Below are 20,644 nucleotides of genomic sequence, written 5' to 3' on the forward strand. Positions count from 1 at the left end.
AATTATTCAATGTGGACAAGCTGGTAAATAACAATCACTACCGTGATGGTAATGGAAGTGAAAAGATTAATAGATTTCGAGCCACCTGTATCGCAAATTAATGGTATTGTATTGGTGCTCAAAACACTTGAATATTTTAAATTTGTATGTGCCTATCCAGCCCAGTGCTGTGACGACGACGACGACGACGACGACGACGACGACGACGACGACGACGACAACAACAACAACAACAACAACAGCTCGGCTGTTGACATAAGCAAGTCACTCTAGATATGTGCCCAGGCCTGCTGGGGTGAGAGGTAATCACGCTTACCACTACACCACCGGCGCCGCTAACGCGATCGTCTGATTTCTTGACAGCAACCATTGTGTGGTCCTCGTCATTGTTCTTCATCAGCAGATCTTTCGGTCGATGCGTCGTCGACTTTGGAAAGCAACCGATGAGTGCTGACCATGTTTTGCGTCCATTGCTGCAATGGAAGCGCTCTGACCCCCGTTAGCAATACTTCCATACAATGAAACCACAGGAAGCGGCTCCTGTTCTGATGGAGGAGACTTTTTGGATAGCGGAAGATAAAGTGTTTATTGTGCTGTACCTTTTGACTATAGTTTTAAGATGCTTTGTATAGTAACCAAGAATCCACGGCTCTGTAAAGTTAATTCGATTGTGCCTTATCAAATAAAAAAAAAGAACCAACAAAATTGATATTTAAACTCCTTACTTACGAATATTTATGAAGATTTCTGTGTGCCCGGATCATTAAGCCCATTGTGGAAAAACGAAGCGTTTCACACAGCAATTGAATATTTTTTATTTGTGCACGAATACCAAAAACCCAACGACTGCGAATACGAGGAATTCTTTGAATACAAATTAGCAGACTACGAAAAAATCAAACATAAATTAAACAGTGTCAATTGGCAAATAATTCTAAGGAATGAAGTAAATGTCGAAACTGCTGTAGACATCTTCTACCAATGGATCATTTTAGATGGCTGAGTTTTGAACCCACCACAGCTTTCATTTGGCGCTACTGTATACGGACGAACCAATGTAAAATACTGTGGTAGCCACAGTACGGTGCTGTCAAAACCTCAGCATCTTCAATGATCCATTGTAAATGAAAAATTATTTCTTCAAACCACGTATGTACATATTGATGATTTATATATATATATACAGCAATTCCATAGAAAAAAGTTATAGTGGGTCTCAGAATTTCATGAAAATTGGTATAGTTCTTCCTTATCAAAAAATATTAGACTCGTATTTTTTTATTGCGCCATTAGGGTGACCATTTCCGTGTTAGGGTGGTCCAAAAAATCATTTTTTTTCAACACTCAGAGATATTTGATTTTGTAGGAAAAAAATATGTTACAAATGCTTTTTCTTTATTTTCACTGCGAGGGTCTTCAACAACTTCTTATTTTAGTATTTTTAATTGAAAGATCATTTAATTTTACATCACTTATCAAAAAATTAGCGATGTCGGAGAAGCAGTTTTGGAGATACAATTTTTTTAAATAAAAAAATATTGTTCCGCAATATATGCACCACACGTGCATGGAAACGATGAAGGCGCAAGGTAGCTCACAATGCGTCTCCATCGAGTCACAGCAGCTGTGACTAATGAAATCTATGAGTAACTTACAAGCTGGGTGCAACATTCAGTTCAACCTGCGGGCCGTCCATAAACCACGTAGACCAAGTTTTAAACATTGCAGATCCTACCTCCCCCCTCGTATACTTTACTAAAATTTTAAAATATTTTTACCGAGCGTATACTGTGGCTGGACTCCCCTCCCCATTGAAGTCTTCGTGGCTTTAAAACAGGCCCCAGTTTGACATTATTAATTTTGGTATCAAAATTCTGGGAGAAGTACTTAAATGCTACAAATAATGACGAGGTCGAAGAAAAATAAGTAAAACATGAATCATTTATTTTCTTTAATTACAATTAGCACCACGCATGCTATCACGGGTTATTAAATATATAGACGGGCCATCGGTCTTCTCGTTCATTTACCGGCAGATTGCTTCTTCCGATGAAATGCCGAATATGTCGATAAATAATATAAACATTGCCATCTGTCACCTGGTGTGTCTCGAAATCTCTTTAACCAGCGATGCAAATCGATAACAAGGAGATTATAAATGTGCATCGATGGCAATCTTTGTTGTTCTTTGTCAAAGTTCAAAGTTACGATGATATCAGTATTTAAATATTTATTGAGGGGGAGAGGTAGCTCATCGATTCTTCCGGTTCGCCTCCTAGCATCGTGCTATAAGGTACCAGGCGATAACCAGGGTAGTTGATCGATAGCTCGATGACGTCATTTCGTTGGCGTCTGCAATGGGAAATTCTCATAGCAGGCGTTGACGATGGGACGTTGTCGAGTTGTTGAATAGCAACTATCGTGGTAACTCACCGATTACCTTTCGATCTGCCAAATTTGGAAAGACGTCTGCATTGAATTGTCTCATATAATAATATTCCGCCCACTATATCACAAGAAATTGCGAGTAGCTGAGTGGAATGGAGATAAGTTAAGCATTGGGTACAGGACCAAGTCTCCCCTGGGTGGTGCCAAAAGATGAGCGCAATAGAATCATCAAGTTGCCATAAGGCACGGAATGAGACTATTGCATGGCTGGGTAGTCAAAGTCTTCCATTCGTTAGTCATTTCAGGTGGATTAGAACAGGTTTAGGTTTAGGGTGGGCGTTGGCCAGATTTGGATTTTTCAGATGTAATCCTGGATAGGACCCTGTCATTGAACGTCGCGTGAAAGTGGAACTTAATGAAGGCCTAAGTACTTTTTCGTAGTTTTTAGTTTTCGGATTTGAAAGATCGTCGGTTACAGTGGCCTGCTTACTGAGCAGAAAAACGTGGTCTCAGGTCCTTACATATCAAAGAGATTTATGGTAAAATCGCTTGTGTATCGTGTATTTTGCGAAACTCGTTGTTGTCGTTGGTTCCGGGTTTGAATGGATACACAAATTTGAGCAACGGTATTATGTGATATGAGGGGCTCGGTGGCCTTAGAGCAACCGTTTTTGCTTACTGAGCAGAACATCATGAGTCTAATCTCAGGCCCATCCCCATTCAAGATTCGTCAATCGTTTTATTTGTTAATATGACTACATGGTAATAACAGCAACTCGGTGATTAAAAAGGTGCTCGTCTGCCTAGTGGCAAACGTTTTTGCTTACTGAGCAGAAGACCGTGGGTTTAGTCCCAAGCTCCTTCGCGTTATATGATCGTTAGGACATCAATTCAGCTTATCGTTTACCAAAACGAACCCTGCTGCAAACCCAACCCTCTTATCCAACATCCCAGTGATTCCTCGTGGAAGTGCAGAGGTGTTCTCGGCTTCCATCAAAGCGAGTGTCATGTCAACACAATCCTTCCCATTCCTTTCTTGACCTGTGTTCGGGCGCGGCCGGCGCTGTTATTGCCTAATTTAAGATCACCAGTTTTTACACATTGAGGATGATTGCTAGTCCCAAGCATCGTCTATTGGTTCTCTGTGTAATTACAGCTGATCTGGCAGTAACAGAGTAGCAACCGTGGGCGGTCAATCAAGCTCAAGCTCAAGATCAAGCTATCAGTATTTAAATATTTATTGATGAATATTTGTAAAGAATACTAAAGTCCATGTGACATATCGAAATTAAAAGAAATTTAGTATGGCACCATTATAGATTACTATCATATGACCGATGAAGAAATAATCTTAAATGTAAGTATCGATCAATAAAGATTTTTAAATGTGTACATAAAAATCATAGAAAATTTAAAGTAAAGAATTGCCGACATAAATCTTTATTTCTGTATAAAGAACTTTGAAGAAGTTTCACGAAAGCGAACCCCACACGTATCAATATATTGACACGAAGGGGAATTATTGACAATAATATTGATGATGTGAGTGCAGAAATATTGTCAATACCGATGTATTGACGTCAATATTGAATGTATTGACAATACGATTATTGTCAATAAAACCAATCGTGTAGGGTTCACTGAACGGTTGGTCGGGCTTGTAATGAGGCATAGGGTAAAACACTACTTCGGCATATGTGCCTATTTCCGTCATAATAGGTAGAAAACATTAAACAAATTTCTATGATTTCATCGTGTCGACTAATCAATAGTACATTAACTGTACATGGTACTATTGTGTCGACTAATCAATAGTACATTTACTGTATATGGTACTGACTCATAAATAATAGAATGAACGCTCCTATTGTTGCGGTACGTTTGAAGCGTTAGGCAACTATAGGAGCGTTTGCCCTATACGTTGTATCCGAGGGATCGTATACATCGTCTAATTTAACATAGCATAATGAACGTTAAACATCTAATTTAACATAGCATAATGAACGTTAAATTGTACGAGGTATACACGATCCCGCGGATACAACGTATATTCGTTGTGATTCAGCTAATACAGTAAATGCCGGCGCACAATAGATACGTTTTCAGGTTTTTTGACAGTTAGCCCAGGCATTATCTGTCAAAAAACCCGAAAACGTATCTATTGTGCGCCGGCCTTAACATTATTACTATACAATAACAAGAAAAGCTTACCTGGAATTAGATATTGAAAACACCAAACAAATCAAACTCCTAATAGATCACTTTAAAACTCAGCTCTGGAATAAGTGTCTTCGATGCATAAAAGCACCATATAAACTGATTCTGGGAAAAAAAATAACATGTTGATCGTTCGACGTGTTGGGTTGGTACAGCAAGAACAAGATTTTTGCTCTGAAAAAATATCCTACTATTTGCATTAAAATGATACAATCAAGATCTAAAATTATGTGTCAACTCGTTTACTCATGGTTAAAGGAAATGATTTTAAAACGATAAATTTGATATTAAGAAACTGGTGCCGAGAGAGAGTATTTAATTTTGAATAAATTGACAAGCAGCATATTGTTGAATAAGTGCTGTAATGAATGCGATGGTGACTAGCGCAATACAAACTCTCGCCCGGTTTCTACCTCATGTAAAGACGAAAAGGAATTGAAAAATGATAAGAGCACAAGACCGGTCCTGTTACTATACGTTGGATGAGGGCAGGGTAAACAGCAGAGAACCAAGATAACGTTTAATGTTCGTGGATGTTTCATGTGTGTGCGAATATCTGGACAGAGAAAAAAACAATTGATGCCAAAGACTAAAATATGTACCTGGCTGGTTCGAATTACGCTTTGCCTGCAGAGCTCAACCAATCAATACACACGGTGAATGAGAAAAACCCAAATTTGAGTTTAGTTCACTCATAATCACAATCATATCATTTTGATAACCATTTTTTGACTAAACTCACAATGTAGGTTTTAAAAGCCCTAAATGCGGCTCTTCTTTCTGTTGTTTTGCAACCACTGCGATTGCTACGTATACATGATAAGGTATAGGTAATTCTTGCTTTGCGCACTAGAAAAAATCAATAAAGATTGGAAGATTGCCGCAAAAGCTCAACGCAGATGTCGCCACTGCATGATGATGATAGTGTTGACAGACTGCATATAAAATTCGTGAAAATTAGCATTAAATCATAATTTTCATCAAGCCTGCGTGAAATCCTTCCAATATAACATTCGAATTGAAGAAGAAAACGTTTTTACGATCAGACTGATGTGCATCTTTGACTTTTCCAGGTGAACTTTCATAAGATATATTCATTTCATTTCACGGCTCCATCAATGCTGCATCGTAAATATGATGGTAAACAGAAGTAAATTGTTCAATTACTCAAAATAAACATGATTTGTCATCTTGTTATCACTTTGAAGACCATCTAGCACCATTTTATAGTATGGTGCGTGTTGAGTAAATCAAGTTCCGGTGCGTTTTCCGTCGAAAATTGTGAGTATCAATATGTTTGCTTAAAAAAGGCCAAAATGAACATTTATTGAATATTTTCATCCTATACTACCAATTATCCATTACCACCAGCATGATACAACCTTTCCTAAGTAAATTCACTTAATTTCCACTTTCATCTTAGTAAAAATCGCACATATTTACCATTTTCTGAAAAATGCAGCTGCGCAGGAGGTAACCTCTCCCTGTGGGTGCAAACTTGTTATGCATAGTTTGCCATGAAAACATCTCCGATCCATACCGAAATAATAACAAATAGTTTTCAAACACGTTTTCTTACACGATTGAAGCAAAAGTTTCCACGGGAAATTATTAGTTTTTCTTTATGGACCGATTTGCCCCAAAAAGCGTCTGTTTTACTTGGAAAATTTGGAAACTATCCTCCTTCTAGTAGTTCTCACTTCGAAATGTAGGTGGCGAAAGCTTGGAAAAGTTTCACTGCAAGACGCCAATTGTACACACCAAAAACTGGTATTTGAAAAAATCTTTTCTAAACATTATGCATCAGCTTCTCTTGATCTCCATATCATATAAGAATAAGAGTCATTCGCATTCCCTCTCAAATGACCGATCGAATGGCATCGACCCTCTCCGATTTGAATCAAAATTGGTGGGACTACTTATTTAAGGTCAACACTTAAAAATTCAAAGGTTTTTGCCAATTTGCCAAAATGCATCGCACCATTGGCACCGGATTCTAATTCATTTAAATTTGTGAAGGTGTTAAAAACAAACGTCCATCGATGCAGTGCTAGCAATGTGATCCACACGAAGAAAACAGCGGCTACTGTTGCCTACATCATTATGTATCTTCTTTTCCTTTATTTAACGTCGGTCTCTGTTCCGCAATCTAGTGCCAATCACCGACGGACATCGATTGCCATCCATTGAAGGCAACCGAATGTGCAGGAAGGCAGCTTCCACACCTGTGTAGGATATCGCACCCATTCACAACACACATGGGCCGGGACCAACGGCTTTGCCTCTCTTTCGATGGAAGACGTGACCAGAGATTTTTATGCCTCAGAAAAATCCCACCGATCTCGGCTGGGATTGAACCCAGACCCATTGGGGTGTTAGAAAGCAGTCACGCTTACCACTACACCACCGGCGCCGGCATCATTATGTATGTTTTAATGTTTTTGTTTTGCCATCGCTGTATTTTTGTATTGTTTTTGAAGTTATCGTTATTTTGTGATATTTTGTATTGTTCCAGTTAGCTATACCTTAGCTTATAGTACGTTCAGACTACAGAGTTATAACACGTTATAGCGCTATATTGATGGTGGTTTCTGTGTTGTAATTATTTGACAACCGTTATAACATGTTATAACTCTCCAGTCTGGACAGCGTTTTAGCTTCGACTGACTGCACATATCAATGGTTGATACTGCGTGATTGATCAGAATCAGTGAAATTGTACAATGAATCATTCTCATTGTACAAGTTTCAGTGACTCCATATTTTGTAGATCAATAACGGCGCCGGCCACGTCCTTGCAATCAGGTAGGAGTAGGGAAGGAATATTAGAGTAACCTTTGTTGTTTGTGGGCCGTGTTTACCTCTGCACCCCAACAAAAGACACAGGAAAGGAGATTTTGTTAGTAAGTTGGGTTCGTTGGATCAGGATTCACCTTGATAAGTGATGCGACCATGGTTTTAAATTATTCAGTGATATCATGCATTATACTTGGATTTGCCTGAAGCCTAAACAAAATGGTGGATCATTATAATATAAATCTGACGACGTTCCATCATCGAAAAGCTGAAAATAAACTCAGAGCATGAGCATGAGCAAAATTGACCGCCCGCGACTGCCAACACCAAAGAGCTGAAAACCAATTCAAACAAATCAAATCAACAGACAAAACCAGGGTGAAAGCTGTAAGAGTGAATCATTACAGTATAAATCTAATAACGTTCCGTTATCGAAGAGCTGGAAGAAAACTTAAATAATTTTAATCAATAGATCCAGTCTGAATAAAGGCTGAAAAAAGAGAATAATTATACAGCAATGACCCCATTTTGTGAGCTAGTAAAGTATGTGTATCTTGTCATGTGCATCCCTACAAATAACCACGACAATAACCATATCGTAAACAAACAAAGTCATTAACTTCAATCCGAACAAAGTTCATAGATTCAAATTACATAGAATGCAATTGCAACCATATGCGGCGATTGCGCCACAGCGTTAGAGTTATTTCATTTCCACTTTCCTCTCCCCGCGTGAGGCCTATACCGAAGTGCCAACGCAAGGTGTCATGTTGCGCAGTCGGGTAGGACCACCAAGTCACCAAAAATGCAGACCTGGCAAAGATACATATTTTGGGTATCGGCACTCCAGTCGTCTCGTTCTTACATGTAGACTAACTAGGATAAGCAAGAACATGTAAATGCTATATAAACCAAATATTTCATAATATACGTGACAATTATCGATCAGCAGTCAAACTCTTTACACTGCGGTCCTCACTGGTAGATACTCTGTTTAGAGTCTACCATAGTTTGGATACCGCATATCAAAGAAAGCCCTTCTCCAAAGGAAGTCTGTTCGATCGATCCATGTAGGCTCAACCTGCTACTAGGCTACGTCTATTAATGAGACTTTAAAACAATCAATAAACTGAACATATAGTGTCGAAAAAGTGAAGTAAAAATGAGTGCAGAAAAATTGACCCCCACAGAAGCAAAGGAGTTCTGGGCAGAAATAATAGCCCAAGCGGAAAAAGACTATATGGTCGAAAAAATAGCACGTTGGAAACATGAAAATGGCTTGTGCAACCCAGACAAATGTTGCACTAATCCAACAATAGTGTACATGAGAAAAGTACAAAAACTACCGTATTCATAAGAACGGTCTAGTGACTTTTGACTGAGTAAAACGTAGTAAAGAAGAAAAACTTGCATCAAGCAAAACAGTGCGCGAAGTGAGGTTTAAAAACAACACTCACCGGAAGAAATAGTGTTCAATATGATCCTGAAATACAACATGAAGATGATCTCAACGAGAACAACAAGAATACGATCTCAACGAAGACAACAAAAAGATGATCTCACCAAGGACAGCACGATGATGATCTCAACCAGGACAACACGATGATGAATTAATAAAGGTATGGACCAAATCATTGACGAAAAAATCAAAGAATTGATACACGTAAAAAATAATTTTGACAAAAACCCAAATAGAACATACAAAAGGGTTACGCTAGCAAATAAATTAAATTTGGTAGAAAAAACTTACAAATTAATCGTAGATTTACAAGTCAAAAATGAAAGCTATTTAGATGGCACTAAATTAGAATTTAACATTAAATTAAGCCGACAATTATATAATGATCTGAAGGAATTGATCACATTCAAATTGAAAAATATCAAAGATAACTTCAAATTCAAAGCCGCAGTACACTGCGTTTTATTTTGTATAAAAGTATCAAAACCTGTAAAAATGGCGTCTATATTAGAAATAATAAAGGTTATTTCAACCTTAGTTCCAACATTTGATGGTACACAAAATAAATTAGCTAATGTATTGTCAGCGCTTAATGCATGCAAAGCATTAGTAAACGAAAACAATAAAGCAGTAGCCATACAGACTATTCTTTCAAAACTGGAAGGCAAAGCTCGCGCTGCAGTAACGGAAAATCCCGAAAGCATTGATGAAATAATTAATAAGCTAAAACTTAAGTGCAGTCATTCAACAGCACCAAATACTATTATTGCGAAATTGGGCGCAATTAAACAGAAAGAAAATTTCGGAAAATTTACTGAAGAAATCGAGAAACTCACGCTTGATCTTGAACGAGCGTATATAGAGGAAAATGTCCCACTAGAGACAGCCTCTAAACTTGCCACATGTACCGGCATCAAAGCACTAATAAGTGGTGTAAAAAACGAGGAAACAAAGTTATTGCTTAAAGCAGGACAGTTTGCTACCTTGTCCAAGGCAGTAGAAAAGGCGTCCGAAAACGAAGCCGAGAAACAAACCAACACTGCTAATGTTTTTTCGATTCAAAGCAGAAATTTCCAAAGAGGACGTGGTTCCTCCAATAACTATAATAATAATAACTACCAATCCAACCGCGGAAATTTCCAAAATTACCGTGGTAATTCCCAAAATCATCGCGGAAATTTCCAAAATCACCGAGGAAATTTCCACCAAAACAGAGGAAATTTCCAAAATTTTCAAAGTAATCGCGGAAATTTCCCTCGATTCAATAACAGAGGAAGAGGGTTTTATAACAATTCGGGACCTGGAAGCCGAGGTGTTTATTACTACATCTCGGAAAACCCGCAGGTCCCCCAACCAGAAGTTGGGGGCCAACAAATCATGCCGATTGCAACTCAGCAGCAATCACCTCGACAGCAGCCTCAACAACAACAACAACAATTCCAAATAGCTTTAGCAAACATGCAACATCCAAGACAATAAAAGGTATTTTTAATATCACGACTGCGTTTTCCAATTTTGTGATTTTGAAAACTGAATCATCACACTCCGAATGTACTTTTCTCGTAGATTCAGGAGCTGAAATTTCAGTGTTGAAACCCACAAAATTGAAGCAGGCGATACACATTGACACTCAACAAATTTGTTCGATTACTGGAATACAACATCAAGCCATTGATACACTCGGAACGATCAACGTTCCTTTACATTTACCCTATGAATGCAATGTTTCACATCAATTCCACATTATACCCGAAAACTTACCAATACCCACAGACGGAATTTTAGGAAGAGATTTTCTGACTAAATTTCGTTGTGTAATTGACTATGACACATGGACTTTATCCAGCTTCATAAATTCCAAATTAATTGAAATTCCAATCCAAGATAATTTAAACGGTGATACACTGATACCACCACGTTGCGAAGTTTATAGACAAATTACCATACAAAACCCTCATCAAGACTACGTAATCACATCTAAAGAAATCCAACCTGGAGTATTCTGTGCAAACTCAATAATAAATTCAAACAATTCATTGATCAGATTAATTAACACAACAAACCATACAGTTAAAATTCGGAAAAATTTCCATGACCTAATACAACCTCTACAAAATTACAATGTATTTCAATTCAACCAAACAAACCAAAAGAACAGACAAGAAAAATGTTTAGCGGAACTAGATTTGACAAATACACCATACTACGTAAAAGACAAATTAAAAGACTTATGTACAAAATACAACGACCTATTTGCGCTTCAAACTGACATCCTGACTTGTAACAATTTTTATAAACAAAATATACATTTAAATGACCCAAATCCAGTATATATCAAAAATTACAGAATACCAGAAGTTCATAAGACAGAAATAGACAAGCATGTGACAAAAATGCTAGACGAAAAAATAATCCAACATTCAACATCTCCTTACAATTCCCCAGTATTGCTAGTCCCCAAGAAATCCACTGACAATGACAAAAAATGGCGTCTCGTAGTAGATTTCAGACAACTAAATAAAAAAGTAATAGCAGACAAGTTCCCACTACCGCGAATTGACGATATCCTTGACCAACTAGGTCGAGCTAAATATTTTTCAACGCTCGATCTAATGTCAGGATTTCATCAAATCGAGTTAGAGGAAAACTCAAAACAATACACAGCTTTCTCTACGAACTCTGGTCATTACGAGTTCAACCGACTACCTTTTGGACTAAATATTTCACCCAACAGTTTTCAACGCATGATGACGATAGCCCTTAGTGGACTACCGCCAGAATGTGCATTCTTATACATCGATGATATAATTATCGTCGGATGTTCTATCAACCATCATTTAAACAATCTAGAAAAAGTTTTTCAAAATCTAAGAAAACACAACCTCAAATTAAATCCAGCCAAATGTAAATTCTTTTGTGCAGACGTCACATATTTAGGTCACCACATTTCAGCTCAAGGCATTCAACCCGATAAAACTAAATACTCAACCATACTCAATTATCCACAACCACAAAATGCAGATGACGTCAGAAGATTTGTCGCATTTTGTAATTACTATCGAAGATTTATTCCATACTTTTCAGACAAAGCAGCTCCACTTAACGCTTTACTTCATAAAAAGGCTAAATTTGACTGGTCACAAGAATGCCAACAGTCTTTCGAAACTTTGAAAAATGAACTTCTTAGCCCTAAAATACTTCAATTCCCAGATTTTAGAAAACCTTTTATTCTTAGTACAGATGCTTCAAAACTAGCTTGCGGTGCTGTACTAGAACAGGATTACGACGGCATTAGACTACCCATAGCTTATGCCAGCAAGAAATTTACGAAAGGAGAAAGTAACAAATCGACAATAGAACAAGAACTTACAGCAATACACTGGGCAATATCGCACTTTAGACCTTATCTCTATGGACGGAAATTTACAGTGAAGACAGACCACAACCCCCTTGTACATCTCTTCTCTATGAAGGATCCCTCGTCAAAATTGACTAGAATGCGACTAGATTTAGAGGAATTCAATTTCGATATCGAACACGTTAAAGGAAAAGACAATGTTGGGCCCGACGCTCTCTCCCGTGTCATTATCGATTCTGAAGTTCTTAAAAACATGTCAATTTTACCAATGCAGACAAGATCTAAAACTCGAAAAATGACACAAACCCCAGTTAACGAATCTAAAGCCACTAAGATTGATCAACTTAAAGCTTATGATTCAATTAACAATATTGATGCTTTCAATTTACAGAAAGTTATATTTGAACCAAAACTCGACCATTTAAACATTATAATCAAAAATAAAAACCTGAAAGGAATTATTGCTCAAGCGCAACTATTCCATGAAAAGGGAATTATTTACTTAGAAAAATGCATACAAACGATAAATAATATGGCCAAAACGATGTGTATAAAGAAAATTGCGATCAGTGTAATGGATCCAATATTTAATTATGTTTCCCGGGAACAGTTTAAAGAAGTATGCAATGAAATTTTAAATGACGTCATAATAATACTATACACACCAGCAAAGATAATAAAAGATACAGATGAAATAAATAATCTTATCAAAGAAAACCACGATACCCCTTCGGGAGGACACGTAGGTATTAACAAATTATTACAAAAACTAAGAAGAAATTATCATTGGTCTAATATGAAAGACAGTATAAGCAAATATGTTAAAAACTGTATTTCATGTAGACAAAATAAACACAGAATTAAGACTAAAGAAATATTCGAAAAAAACTACAACACCAGCAAAACCATTTGAATTAATTTCAATGGATACCGTTGGTCCAATAACGAGATCAACGAAAGGAAATCGTTACGCATTGACAATACAATGTGACTTAACGAAGTATATTATAGCAATACCATTAGTAGATAAGCAAGCTAATACTTTAGCAAAAGCATTCGTTGAAAATTTCATTTTAATCTATGGTTGTCCTATAGCAATCAAATCAGATATGGGCACTGAGTATAAAAATGAAGTGTTCCAGCAAATATGTACTATTCTTTCAATAAACCAAAAATTTGGAACAGCTTATCATCCAGAAACCATAGGAGCTCTCGAGCGAAGTCATCGTTGTTTGAATGAATACCTTAGGCAATTCATCAATGAGCAACATGATGATTGGGACTCATGGTTACCATTTTTCACTTTCTTTTACAATACAACGCCACATACAGAACATACTTTCACACCTTTTGAACTTATCTTTGGTACACAAGCAAACTATCCAACAAAACTAAAACTAGGAACTGAAATTGATCCAATCTACAATTACGAAGCATACTTTAAAGAACTAAAATACAAATTACAAATAGCAAATCAAAGAGCAAAAATGTTATTAGACAAAACAAAAGAGAAAAGAATATCAAATCAAGCAGAATATTCAAATCCAATAGAAATTCAAATAGGAGATAAAGTATGGTTAAAAAAGGAAAACCGTAGAAAACTAGATTCAGTATACACAGGACCATTTACAATAATTGATATTCAACATCCAAACGCAATAATTAAAAACCAAATAACAAATGAAAATCAAATCGTACATAAAAATAGATTAATAGTTTAAATATCTCATATAATCAAAAAAAAAAAATATTTGTAAGACAATTTAGTAAAGAATCCACCGAGCCTAGTTTCAAAAAAAAAAAAAAATGAAAATCAAAAAAAAAAAATTTATAACGAAAATTGAAACAGGTGAAAGTTCCCAGTTTTATACTGAGGAGTGCGAAACTCGGTTAGTTAAATAAATTGTCGTAAAACCATTATAACATAATTATAAAACAAAATCAAATTTATATAGAGACATCTGGAGTAGTCACAAAATTTAGAATGGTTACATTTCATTTCATTTCATTACACCATTCTCCCAAAAAGGGAAGGTGTCATGTGCATCCCTACAAATAACCACGACAATAACCATATCGTAAACAAACAAAGTCATTAACTTCAATCCGAACAAAGTTCATAGATTCAAATTACATAGAATGCAATTGCAACCATATGCGGCGATTGCGCCACAGCGTTAGAGTTATTTCATTTCCACTTTCCTCTCCCCGCGTGAGGCCTATACCGAAGTGCCAACGCAAGGTGTCATGTTGCGCAGTCGGGTAGGACCACCAAGTCACCAAAAATGCAGACCTGGCAAAGATGCATATTTTGGGTATCGGCACTCCAGTCGTCTCGTTCTTACATGTAGACTAACTAGGATAAGCAAGAACATGTAAATGCTATATAAACCAAATATTTCATAATATACGTGACAATTATCGATCAGCAGTCAAACTCTTTACACTGCGGTCCTCACTGGTAGATACTCTGTTTAGAGTCTACCATAGTTTGGATACCGCATATCAAAGAAAGCCCTTCTCCAAAGGAAGTCTGTTCGATCGATCCATGTAGGCTCAACCTGCTACAATCTTAAACATCCATCTTGAAGGAGGAAGATATGAAATCACAATTATGTAGAGTTACTGAAAAATAACAGTCTGATGCGTGGAGAGACTGACAGGATCGGGTCATAACTGTAATGTGAATATTAGGAAGATTTATCATTACCAAACTATTCTTAAATTAACCTAGAAGAATGCTTGTGAATAATTGTTATACAGCCACATTCGGACGTTTCCTTTTTTATACCTTTAGCTTATGACCGTAGAAAATCACTCGAGAAAATTTCCTTCTTCTTCTTCTTCTTCTTCTTCCAATCACACACGTATAACCGTCCGGGAGGCAAAGCGCCAGCACTAATCCGGCAAATACAACCGAAAACTATGAAAACGAACGCACGCACAAAACAGACTGTTGTGCAGTACAGTCGGATGTTTGTTTCGCTCGCTTAGTGCCAGTGATATTAATAGTGCTACGCGTTTGTTCACGTTTTCGGTCGTTTCGGTGCATCGCGTGTGATGTCGAAGCGGAAGTCGAAGACAGGCTCGAACCCTGCAACCCAGTCTAACGCTGCCCAAGGCAGCAAAAAGACGAAGAGAGACAAATCCGACCGTGGAAGTGTCCATACATCAATGAATAGTGGTCCCCAGGATAACGTCACAGCAATCAGCGGTAGTGACGTCGGTGATTTCGGCGGGTCCGTTGCCACGGCGACTGTATGGCCGTATGGACTGGACGTAGTTCATCGCCGTTTACTGCTCTCGACAGTGTGCAGCGGACTAGCGGCTAATTTCAAGAAAGACCTGTCCACCATCACCCATACCGGTTCCCGCTTCGTTGTTGGAGGAGATCTGAATGCTCGCCATGAGGCCTGGCGGAACTACCAGCAGAACCAGAACGGTTGTCTGCTGTTAGACCATTCGCAGCATGGGCTGTACTCCGTTTGGTTCTCGGACGAGCCAACTTTCATCTCACCGGCAGGCAACCCATCGACGCTAGACCTGTTTCTTACAAATACCGGCTTGTCCAAGCCGGTAGCCTTGACCGAACTCAGCTCCGACCATCAACCGGTGGTGGCTGAACTGGGATACAACGTAGCTCCCGCTCCAAGCCTGCGCAAGGACTACCATCGCGTAAACTGGGCCCAGTTTGGACGCGTGGTAGAGAGGCACATAATCGACAACCCGCCGCTTGACTCCGTGGAGGACATCGACCGAGCGTTGGAGGGACTCCACCAAGCCATAACCGTGGCTGACGAGGCGTGCGTCCGACGAGTTGCTGTGAGGGGTAAGTTTATTACCATTGATTCCCACTCCTAACTATTGATTCGACTGAGAAATTTTCGTAGACGCCAGTTCCAAAGAACCGGAGACCTAGCATGGAAACGTGAAATGGCCGATCTGAACAAGGAGATTGTTTTCAGAATGGTCTCACTCCGGAACGAAAGTTTCGGGCGGCTCATCCAGAATCTGGACGACCGCTCCAGATCATTCTGGAAGGTTGCCAAGGTCCTAAAGACGCACCCCAAACCCGTTTCTCCACTCAAAGATGAAAATGATGACGATCGGCTCATAATCACCCCTCAGGAGAAAGCAAGTGCGATTGGTGAGCATATTGCCAAATCCCACTTGCTTGGCTTCAACATCCAAAGTCCGCTCGAAGTTCAGGTTGAGCAATGCTTACTCAACCTTGATTCCTCCCCTTGTGCCATCCCTCCGGAGGATAGAATCACAGTGGAACAGATTTGCTCAACGCTGAAATGCACCAAAAACATGAAGGCCCCCGGGTTTGACGGAATATTCAACCTAGTCAGGGCTGGCAAATGTCATTTTCAATGAAAGATCTCACGCGATCTTTACAGAGATACTTCTGTCACTATCATTGGATAAGAAAACGATGATAGAGATTTTCTTCAAAATCTCATCGAATTTTTCGTCATGACAGAACGTGACAGTGTTGTGATCATCGTCATTACTAGCTCATTTAATACTATTAAAGTTACTTGTACCGAGGAAATCTTAATAATAGATCCACTCTACCGATTACATATGGTAGTTTGCTTAAATTCATCTAAATTAGTTAGAAATGTAGATGTCAAAACCGCATAAGAATTATTCTCATGATCATTGAAAAATGACAAGAAAGCTAATGATAGGTAGTTTCGTCTCGTGATAGTGAGAGAACCTGTTTTCTCATCGTCACATGATAGCCGTGATATTTACCAGCTCTGAACATAGTATTGAAAAATCTCAGCATGAATGTTCACTCTCTGCTGGCTGCTGTCTTCAACAGATGCTTCGAACTGCACTACTTTCCAAGTATCTGGAAGACAGCGAAAATCATACCTATCCGCAAACCCGGGAAGGACCCAACGCTAGCTTCAAGCTACAGACCAATCAGCCTCCTTTCAGCGCTGAGCAAATTGTTCGAGAAACTTATTCTCAATCGTTTGCTCAAGTTTGTCGAGAAGCACATCATTCTCCTACCGGAACAGTTCGGGTTCAGAAAGGGGCACTCCACAAATCATCAGCTAGTACGGGTGATGAATAACATCCGAAGTAACAAGGCTGTATCCAAGTCCACAGCCATGGCATTGTTAGACGTTGAGAAAGCGTTTGACAATGTCTGGCACAATGGGCTTGTGCCAGACTAGCGGACTAGCGGCTAATTTCAAGAAAGACCTGTCCACCATCACCCATACCGGTTCCCGCTTCGTTGTTGGAGGAGATCTGAATGCTCGCCATGAGGCCTGGCGGAACTACCAGCAGAACCAGAACGGTTGTCTGCTGTTAGACCATTCGCAGCATGGGCTGTACTCCGTTTGGTTCTCGGACGAGCCAACTTTCATCTCACCGGCAGGCAACCCATCGACGCTAGACCTGTTTCTTACAAATACCGGCTTGTCCAAGCCGGTAGCCTTGACCGAACTCAGCTCCGGCCATCAACCGGTGGTGGCTGAACTGGGATACAACGTAGCTCCCGCTCCAAGCCTGCGCAAGGACTACCATCGCGTAAACTGGGCCCAGTTTGGACGCGTGGTAGAGAGGCACATAATCGACAACCCGCCGCTTGACTCCGTGGAGGACATCGACCGAGCGTTGGAGGGACTCCACCAAGCCATAACCGTGGCTGACGAGGCGTGCGTCCGACGAGTTGCTGTGAGGGGTAAGTTTATCACCATTGATTCCCACTCCTAACTATTGATTCGACTGAGAAATTTTCGTAGACGCCAGTTCCAAAGAACCGGAGACCTAGCATGGAAACGTGAAATGGCCGATCTGAACAAGGAGATTGTTTTCAGAATGGTCTCACTCCGGAACGAAAGTTTCGGGCGGCTCATCCAGAATCTGGACGACCGCTCCAGATCATTCTGGAAGGTTGCCAAGGTCCTAAAGACGCACCCCAAACCCGTTTCTCCACTCAAAGATGAAAATGATGACGATCGGCTCATAATCACCCCTCAGGAGAAAGCAAGTGCGATTGGTGAGCATATTGCCAAATCCCACTTGCTTGGCTTCAACATCCAAAGTCCGCTCGAAGTTCAGGTTGAGCAATGCTTACTCAACCTTGATTCCTCCCCTTGTGCCATCCCTCCGGAGGATAGAATCACAGTGGAACAGATTTGCTCAACGCTGAAATGCACCAAAAACATGAAGGCCCCCGGGTTTGACGGAATATTCAACCTAGTCAGGGCTGGCAAATGTCATTTTCAATGAAAGATCTCACGCGATCTTTACAGAGATACTTCTGTCACTATCATTGGATAAGAAAACGATGATAGAGATTTTCTTCAAAATCTCATCGTATTTTTCGTCATGACAGAACGTGACAGTGTTGTGATCATCGTCATTACTAGCTCATTTAATACTATTAAAGTTACTTGTACCGAGGAAATCTTAATAATAGATCCACTCTACCGATTACATATGGTAGTTTGCTTAAATTCATCTAAATTAGTTAGAAATGTAGATGTCAAAACCGCATAAGAATTATTCTCATGATCATTGAAAAATGACAAGAAAGCTAATGATAGGTAGTTTCGTCTCGTGATAGTGAGAGAACCTGTTTTCTCATCGTCACATGATAGCCGTGATATTTACCAGCTCTGAACATAGTATTGAAAAATCTCAGCATGAATGTTCACTCTCTGCTGGCTGCTGTCTTCAACAGATGCTTCGAACTGCACTACTTTCCAAGTATCTGGAAGACAGCGAAAATCATACCTATCCGCAAACCCGGGAAGGACCCAACGCTAGCTTCAAGCTACAGACCAATCAGCCTCCTTTCAGCGCTGAGCAAATTGTTCGAGAAACTTATTCTCAATCGTTTGCTCAAGTTTGTCGAGAAGCACATCATTCTCCTACCGGAACAGTTCGGGTTCAGAAAGGGGCACTCCACAAATCATCAGCTAGTACGGGTGATGAATAACATCCGAAGTAACAAGGCTGTATCCAAGTCCACAGCCATGGCATTGTTAGACGTTGAGAAAGCGTTTGACAATGTCTGGCACAATGGGCTTGTATACAAGCTTTGTAACTTCAACTTTCCTTTGCATCTTGTTAAAATCACCTGTAACTACCTTCAGCAAAGGTCGTTAAAGGTATCGTTGAATGGCTGCCTTTCAAACACGTTCTTCATCCCAGCAGGAGTTCCGCAAGGAAGTCTGTTGGGCCCTTTGCTTTACACCATCTACACTTCAGACATTCCTCCCCTCAGAGACGGTTGCGTGTTCTTCCTGTTCGCAGATGATACCGCAATAACCGTCAAGGGGAGGATGCCTCACGAAATAACGAACAAACTTCAACGATGCCTTAACGCCTTTGCTGATTATGCCATCACGTGGAAAATCAAAATCAATGTCTCCAAAACACAAGCGATCATGTTCCTCCATCGGCAATCGCCCAAACTGAAACCGGCTTCATCTTGTACTGTAATCATGGATGGCACAAGGGTTGAGTGGTCTGCCGAAGTAACCTATCTCGGGATGTTGTTCGATGAAAAGCTCCTCTTCCGTTCGCATGTAGAGAAAACAGTAGTCAAGTGTTCTGCCTTGGTTAGGTGTCTGTATCCGCTGAATTTCCGCAGATCCCGCCTCTCAAGGGTGAACAAACTGGCTGTCTACAAACAAATCATAGCACCTGCGATCTCTACGCAGCTCCGGTGTGGGAATCATGTGCTCAGACTCACAGGAACAAAATCCAGGTTGCTCAGAACAGAGTGCTTAGGATGACCCTTGATCGTCCCTTTGACACAAGAATTTCAGACCTCCACCAAGAGGCGAATATTCCAAATTTAGATTTCAAAATTGATGACATTAAGACTAGGTTTATGCAGAAATGCAATACATCAGAACATGCTTTGATAAGCAATTTGTATATAGTAGGTTAGGTGTATATAGTAGTTACAGGTTAATTGTAGTTGTAAATAGTAGTTATAAGTAGTCTCCTTTTTCAAATTTAAAACAAACCAATCCCACCAGGGTGGTCATACTCTAATAACAGGCCTGATAGGAGCAGTAACTGTAAATAATAACTAAAATTTCAAATGTACTAAAGTTGCAAAGACGCATCTGTGTCACTTGATAATCCATACATGTAAACCAAACAAATACAAGAAATAAAGATCATTTAAATGTAAAAAAAAAACAGAGAACAAACTTAAAACACAACCGTAAGGGGTTCGAAACTGCACTCTGTATTGTTCCAGATAGCTATATAAGTACAAATATTTAATGTAATTACACAGCAAAAACTAAATTTTAATATAACATCCCAGAGGATGCACTTCCAATCATGTCGAAAATCTCATGCCATTCTCATGCATTCTTTTACTTCATTTGAATGAACTGCCATCTCCAAACTGCTGTCCAGAAATCTGAGCAGCG

General features: G+C 39.3%; 1 protein-coding gene across 1 annotated transcript; it reads left to right on the plus strand.

Annotated features, from left to right (window-relative positions):
• The first annotated feature begins 45 nt into the window (after positions 1–45).
• On the plus strand, positions 46–10,307 carry LOC135715676 (trigger factor-like). The gene is made up of 3 exons (XM_065238838.1): positions 46–103; positions 161–259; positions 9,928–10,307. The coding sequence occupies exons 1-3, from the start codon at positions 46–48 to the stop codon at positions 10,305–10,307; spliced, it is 537 nt and encodes a 178-aa protein (XP_065094910.1).
• The last annotated feature ends 10,337 nt before the right edge of the window (positions 10,308–20,644 follow it).

This window comes from Ochlerotatus camptorhynchus, unplaced genomic scaffold (genome assembly GCF_037179485.1).
Source record: "Ochlerotatus camptorhynchus isolate MF236.1 unplaced genomic scaffold, CSIRO-AGI_Acam_v1.1 ptg000989l, whole genome shotgun sequence".
In the NCBI taxonomy this organism is placed as follows: domain Eukaryota; kingdom Metazoa; phylum Arthropoda; class Insecta; order Diptera; family Culicidae; genus Ochlerotatus; species Ochlerotatus camptorhynchus.